The 7,672-nt window shown below is 36.9% G+C and overlaps 1 protein-coding gene across 1 annotated transcript; it reads right to left on the bottom strand.

The window, feature by feature from the left end:
* Positions 1-1,660: 1,660 nt before the first annotated feature.
* LOC143218901 (uncharacterized) lies at positions 1,661-5,921 on the bottom strand. Its single transcript, XM_076444469.1, has 5 exons — positions 5,864-5,921; positions 4,339-5,688; positions 4,150-4,269; positions 3,259-3,450; positions 1,661-2,883 (listed from the first exon to the last, which is right to left on the bottom strand). Exons 1-5 carry the CDS (start codon positions 5,919-5,921, stop codon positions 1,661-1,663), a joined length of 2,943 nt encoding a protein of 980 aa, XP_076300584.1.
* Positions 5,922-7,672: the final 1,751 nt, after the last annotated feature.

Raw genomic sequence — 7,672 nt, 5'->3', positions numbered from 1 at the left:
ACTTGCGATGATGTGTATGAGATGCTGAAACGTGATATTCATAAATACGACACCAGCAATTTCAATGTAAACAACGAGTATAATGTTCCTTTAGCAAACAAAAAAGTATTAGGTTTGATGAAGGATGAGAATGGTGGTAAAATCATGACGGAATTTGTAGGTCTTCGTTCAAAAATGTACGCTATTCGCGTGCGTGATGACAATAATACCTATTGCGAAATTAAAAAAATAAAAGGTATTCAAACTAATGTCACGGTTAAGGGTATAAGTTTTGATGATTACAAAGAGTGTCTTCAAAAATGTATCGAAAAAAGTATTAGTCATAAGCGCATAATGTCAATACAACATCAGGTGTATTCAGTATCAGAAATGAAATTGGCATTAAGCCCATATGATGATAAACGGCATATTTGTGAAAATTATATCAATACTTTACCTTGGGGGCATTACAACATAAAATAAACTCACGCTCTTCGCAAGAGTGATTAACGATAGTATTTTAAGGAGGTCAATGCCATACTGACCCGAAAAAAGATTGATAAACCCCACATTTTTTTAAAATGGATTGTAATTGGATCAGGGGTTATCTATAGAATGATAAGTTGATAAGCTGTTATTGATAAATGTATTCTACAGGAATGGTGGGGGTAGCAATGTCTTCTATAAAATGTGTTTCCGAGCAATTGAGTAGTATTTGGAGTATACGAACTGCTTCTGTAACTTCTTATTTGCGTCTAGTGTTTCGCACCCATAAAAATCATATATTTGGGAAATATGATGCGTATGATGAAAACTGAACAATCAACACACATCGATAATACTAACTGTCTATACAACGATGAGGACGAATGCTCGATTGAACGACCTATTGTTAAACATCGGAAGCATCAAAGATTTGAGTTGTAAGTAAAAAAGATTTTTTAAACATTTTGAATTGCCTAGAATTTAAAAAAAGATTTTAAACATTTTGAATTAATATAGTTGTCTAGATGATATTCCATCATCTTCAGAACAATCTCAACAGATGCAGCAACCTCAACAGGTGCTACCTCAACAGATGCCACAACCTCAACAGATGCAATATTTTGTAAATATTGCACGTAACCATAGTGCCAAACAATACTCAAAAGCAATTCTCAATAGTGAGTTTTTTGACGACGGTGCCATAATTGACAGCGAATTGTTGACTCTGCACTTAGATACCATTGTATCAGAGGCGACAAAATAATTATTGTACTATAAATATTTATATTATATAGTCAAAAACTTAGAATTATGCATTGGAATGTCTAGATTTGATGTACATTATGAATATTATTATATGGTTTATTATATAAAAATATACAGAATGGGTTAACATATACATTTTATATATTCGCAATGTGTAACAGAGAATGGTTTATTATATAAAAAATATATTTAAAGAATTGCAGTTTTTGATATCTGTTATGTACGAGATGGTGTAATCAATGACAACGTCTTACTTAACTACAGGTTTATTGTATAGAACTCGTCGATTTGGCTACCATACGTTTGCTCGGTGCTACCGTCGGTATCGCTCTGCTCATCAGGCGCGCTCTCTGTCTCTGCTTCGACTCACACGCTTACCACACGCATACCAATACATCACAATCTCTTCTCCCTTTAACGAGTGTTACTATTATTTCAAGTTGCGATTTCCTGGACTATCATTAACCGAATTATTTTCTTCTCTATACTTAAACATTTGATCGACATGTCTTTTCCAACACTTCCCAGGTGAAATCTCAACTTCGAAATTTACAGGTGATAACTGAGCCTTGATAATCGCCGGAGTTTTCTTACTCGACCTTGCGGTGTAATCAGTTACCCACACTTTCTCCCCTTCTACAAACTGTATATTACGCGATCCTTTACTACTCAGCGTTTGTTGTAACTGCGCGTTTTCAATTTGGTCCGCTACATTTGGTCTTACGCAATCCAGTTTCGTTCGTATCTCGCGCTTGAACATCATAAATGCGGGTGACCTACCTGTCGAACAATGTTCTGTACTACGATAATCGAACAAAAATCTACTGACAGCTTCTTCCAGCCTTTTCCCCGATTTAATCATTTTATTCACCTTGTCCTTAAAAATACCGACGAAGTTTTCTGCTGCACCATTCGTGGCCGGATGATGCGGCGCTGAAAACGTGTGCTTCACTCCGTTTTCTTTCATGAATAACGCAAAATCATTACTCGTGTACTGTCGCCCATTATCCGTCACTAAATGGTTTGGCAACCCGAAGCACGAAAAAATTTTCTTAAATTTCTCTATAGTACTCTCTGTTCGTGTATTCGTTTTCATATCAATTACTTCCGGCCATTTACTATATGCATCGATTACAATCATGAACATATGTCCGTGGAACGGCCCTAAAAAATCACTATGAATCCTACTCCAACATTTATTTGGTGATGGCCAAGGATTTAGCGGTACTTTGGGCGGAGCTTTTCGTTCCTGCATGCAGACTTTACATGTAGCCGCTAACTCCTCTAGTTGCGCATCAATATTGGGCCACCATACGTATGACCTCGCTCGCATTTTCATCTTTACGCTGCCGAAGTGCGAATCGTGTAGTTCCTGAAGTATTTGTGGTCTAAGACTATCCGGTATAATTACACGATAACCCCATAATAAACAATCCTTTTCTATATATAATTCATGTCGTTTCGCATAATACTTTTTCTCCTCCTCCGTAATACTTTCTCGCGTCGGCCACTCATCTCGTACATATTTTATTATTTTACCTAATGTCTTATCTTTTCCTGTTTCTTTCGCTATTATTTTAGCCGTTAGCAATTTCAATTCTTCTTCCACATAATTAATTACTCGAAATTCCTTACTAAACACTGGCGTTTTATCTTCAATCGGCAGTCTCGATAACGCATCACAATTACCATTTTTTTTTGTGTTTACATATTCGATTTTATACGTGAAGTGAGATAGAAAATATGCCCATCTTTGGAGTCGACTAGCTACCGTTAGCGGTATTTCTTGGTTTGGTCCAAAAATGTACACTAATGGCTTGTGGTCGGTTTTTAAAATTATCTCTCGACCATATATATAATTATAGAATTTTTTGAAACCGAATACTATTGCTCCTGCCTCCTTATCAATGATGGCTCTATTTTGCTCTTTTTCCGGTATTACTTTCGATGCGAATGCGATAGGTCTTTCCTTACCATTTGGAAAACGGTGTGATAATATTGCCGAAAGCCCATATTTCGACGCGTCACACGCAAGCACGAGCTCTTGCGTTGGATCGTAATTTGTTAACACTTTCGATGATGCTATTTCCTCTTTCAACCATTTATATGCTTTATCACACTCAGCGTTCCATGCAAAGTCAGTTCTTTTAGTTAACTCATATAACGGTTTTAATCTAGACGCACGATGCGGTAAAAAACGTTCGTAATACGTTACAAGACCTAAAAATGACAACAATTGTTTTTTGTTTTTCGGTATTGGTGCGTTTACTATAGCGTCTACTTTGTTTTGTGAAGTACAAAGTTCTCCTTTACTAATTACAAAACCTAATATTTCTAAATTTTCTTTTCTAAATTCACATTTTTTGACGTTTACTCGAAATCCGTTGTTTTCTAAACGATGCAAAACTTTGTATAACGTATCTGTATGTTCTTTATCATCTTTCCCGGTGACATATATATTATCTAAGTAAACAGCGATTTGTCCATTAATATCACGTAAGCAATCTTCAATTATTCTTTGAAATTCTCCCGGGCCAGATGCCACTCCTTCCGTTAATTTCGTATAACGGAATAAACCTATATGTGTAATTATTGTTAACATATCACGCGAATTTGGATGTACTGGTATTTGCATATAAGCATGTGTCAAATCAATTTGGGTAAATTTTTGACCGCCCTGCAATTTTTCAAAGATTTCATTGATCGTAGGTAATGGATGTCGATTTATAACTAACCATTGATTTACTGTTAGCTTAAAATTACCGCAAATACGCACACTTTTATCATCTTTTATTATCGGTACAATCGGCGTAGCCCATTCACTCGTTCGTATTCTTTCGATATGTCCTAGATTTTCTAATCGATTTAATTCTGCTTCGACTTTGCTTCTCAATGCAAACGGTACGTGTCGTAGTTTACATGCCTTCGGTACTGCATTTTCTTTTAAGACTAATTTGACGGTTCCTTTATTAAAACAGCCAATTCCTTCTCCGAATAATTTCGGGAAATCATTTGCTATTTTTTTAGCCAGACTTTCATCTGTATTTAATTCTATGTTATTCATTTTAAATAAAGGCCAAAGCCCAAACGCATGTAACCATGATCTACCTAGCAGGGTCGCGCCTTTTCCTGGCAAAATCAAAACATCTAACGTATACTTCTGTTTATTAAAGCGAACTTTCAAGTCGCGTAGCAAACCTACTGGTTTTAATTTTAAGTTATACGCGTTCATAGCGAATGAAATCTCACAAACTTCTAAATTTGGGAAATATTTACTTCTAGTTTCATCCGCCATTATACTCCAATACGATCCCGTATCTACTTCCATTTGAAAATCAATCGTATTTATATTTACCTTTAAATACATAGGCGACCGCGCTTCCTTGACACTTATTATGTTATTCGTATTATAGGTTTCACCTCTCGCTGTTATGTTGTTGAATTCGTATACGTCCTCTTCTCCTTCGCTCGCATCACCACTTTCCTTCTCTTCTGTCGACGTTTGCAGGCATTGTACATTTCGTTGTTGGCTTCGGCATGCCGCTTCTATATGTCCTTGGCGCTTACATTTCCTACAGGCTTGGTATCGATGTTTACATTCTCTTCCGATGTGTCCCCTCTTTCCACAACAGTAACACATTACGTTTTCTCGATTACTTTTCCTTATTTCCTCTGCTTTCACCTCCATGCGTGTACTTCCCTCTTTACCACTCCAGTATCGACCGTTACTATTACTTTTGGCTTTTACTAGATGCACTTCCCTTCCGTGTCCGCTTACCTCATCTATTTTTTCCGAAGACGTTGCATCTCTTTCCGCTTTTTCGCATGCTAATGCTATTCTATATGCCTTCTCGTACGTTACGTTTTCTTGCTTAAATAATTCTGTTCTCGTTGCGCGGTCTTTTAATCCGCATACTAGCTGGTCTCGTAGTGCTGTCTCTATTGCCGTAAAGTTACATTTCAGTGATAACTCTTTCAAGCGTGCTACAAAATCTGACACGGACTCCGTTACCGCTTGTTTTGCCGCATAAAATTTACATCTCTCCATGGGCTCGGATGGCTTCGGGCACAGGTGGTCTGATATAATTTTAACAACATCGTCGTATTCCTTGTCCTTGAGTTTCGCCGGGTGACACAAATTTCTTGCTAGTTTGTATGTGTCCGCACTTACTCTCGTCAATAAAATGGCTGCCTTCTTTTTACTGTCATTTACATTATTAGCCGTAAAATACAATTCCAACCGTTCAACAAATGTTTCCCAGTCGTCTTTGCCTAGCTCGAATTCGAGCTTTATTTTCGAGTCTATCGTAGCCATTTCACTGATCGCACTTCCAACGTTACCTCCAATCCCTTTTTTATCTCCTTTTTGAGTTTCTTCAAGCGATTTCAAATACTTGCACCACTTATTCTTTAACCTCTCAGTAGAGTCTTTTGTATCGTATTTTACACTAGCACTATCTAAACGAATACACAATTCTTCTCTCGATAATGCCGCTGTTTCACTATTTTCTTCCTCTGCCATCAGTTTCTCCCCACGCGTATATGGTTCAAACTCCTCGTCGCCAATTGTTATGTACGAGATGGTGTAATCAATGACAACGTCTTACTTAACTACAGGTTTATTGTATAGAACTCGTCGATTTGGCTACCATACGTTTGCTCGGTGCTACCGTCGGTATCGCTCTGCTCATCAGGCGCGCTCTCTGTCTCTGCTTCGACTCACACGCTTACCACACGCATACCAATACATCACAATATCCATGAATTATGCGACGTATCCAACCCCAACCATTTCACATACATTTTATTTCCTTTTTTACGTAATATTTTTTCAACTAAATATATGTCAGGATGTTTAGCCGCATGTATCTCATGTTCATAAAATCCACCTGCAATAGTTTTACCCTTTGAATCAGCTAAGATGTATGTAACGGGATTCGTTTGTTTCACTGTAATAATTTTGAATATTTCCATCGAGACCAGTTCGGTGTGTATCCTTTGTCGAATAGAGTTTTGAATTTACTAACACGCACATGATCGTTCACTTTGAACTTAGCGGGACCAATGATCTTTACATTACTGTACACAGTGGATAAAAGTTTTTTCGCATTTTTACGATTAACGTCTACAGGTCGCATACGGATGGTGCTGTGTTTTCGATTATTATAGTTTTTGTTAGGAAATAATTTTGTTTAGGTTGGTACAAATGATAACCAGCGTACGATGTGAACAGGAATGGTTGGTGTGAGAGAGATGAAGTGTGTAGAGAAGCGCACGTGTAAGAGCGAACGTGATTATAAAGAACTGTACAATTAAAATAAAATCTCTCTTTAAAAAGTATAATATTGAACATGGTAGCAGAACGTGGTTAAAGTGGTTTCGGTCCATGGTTAAAGTGTGTCCAGTTTTTCCTGAAAAAGTGAAAGTTTCAAATTCAGAATATTCAGCAACGCCACGTGGTGAACATAACCTAAAAACCGAAAGTAAGACTGCGCAGAAGAATTTAAAGAAAAATAAAATAAAATGGCAAACACAAAATTAGATGAACTGCAACAAGTGGAGAAACTTTCCGGTCATGAAAACTTTCAAGTATGGAAGTTTCAGGTCAGTATAATTTTAAAAGCTAATGATCTGTTTAACTTGATAAAAAATGATGGAACAGAGACAGATAAAGATAAAAAGTCGCTGGAACGTAAAGATGCCAATATACAAAAAATAATAACTATGACGGTAAATAAGAAAATATTAATACATTTGATGGCATGTACAACGGGTCCAGAAATGTGGACAAAGCTGTGCCACATGTTTGAGAGAGAAACTGAACAACAAAAATGCAACCTGCTTCATGAACTCTTTACTTATTCATATGATAAGAATATAGATACAGCTTCCAATATTAGCAAATTAATAAATTTGACAAACAGATTGAAAATCGTGAATAAAGTTATAGACAATGACATGTTAATCACAAAGATTCTAGGAATACTGCCAGAGGAATATAAACACTTTAGAAGTGCTTGGGAATCTACAAGTGCAGAGGACAGAACACTGGAAAATCTGACAGCCAGATTGACGGCAGAAGAAGAGAGATTGGCTGGAAAAGAAGATATAGTGAACCTGGTAGCGTACAAAACCAGTGAAAGAAAATGTTTCAATTGTAATTCAGTCGGTCACGTTGCAAGAAACTGCAGAGGTAAACACCATGAAACTGAGAAAATAAAATGCTTCAAGTGTAACAGAATGGGTCATTACGCAAGCTCATGCAGACAAACCGCAAGCAACAGGGCATGCAGCATATGCAAGAAAACAAACCATACGGAGGAGAGCTGTTACTTCAGAAACAAGAATAAAAAGGAAGTTGAAAAGAAAAGTACAGGAAACAGAGTAGCATACTTAACAACAGAAATGAATCAAGCAAGCGAATGGATAATTGATTCTGGAT

This window comes from Lasioglossum baleicum, chromosome 20 (genome assembly GCF_051020765.1).
Source record: "Lasioglossum baleicum chromosome 20, iyLasBale1, whole genome shotgun sequence".
In the NCBI taxonomy this organism is placed as follows: domain Eukaryota; kingdom Metazoa; phylum Arthropoda; class Insecta; order Hymenoptera; family Halictidae; genus Lasioglossum; species Lasioglossum baleicum.
The sequence above is the reverse complement of the archived record's forward strand: the minus strand, read 5'-3'. Positions and strand labels throughout refer to the sequence as shown.

Bases quoted from the DNA above. Each gene is read 5' to 3' on its own strand.
- LOC143218901 (XM_076444469.1), bottom strand. From the start codon at position 5,921: ATGAGCAGAGCGATACCGACGGTAGCACCGAGCAAACGTATGGTAGCC. The intron at 5,689-5,863 runs GTTCTATACAAT...GTATTCGTTTAG, and splicing joins TATGGTAGCCAAATCGACGA to ATAGTGCTAGTGTAAAATAC. The intron at 2,884-3,258 runs GTGACGCGTCGA...TGCCGATTGAAG, and splicing joins GCAAGAGCTCGTGCTTGCGT to ATAAAACGCCAGTGTTTAGT.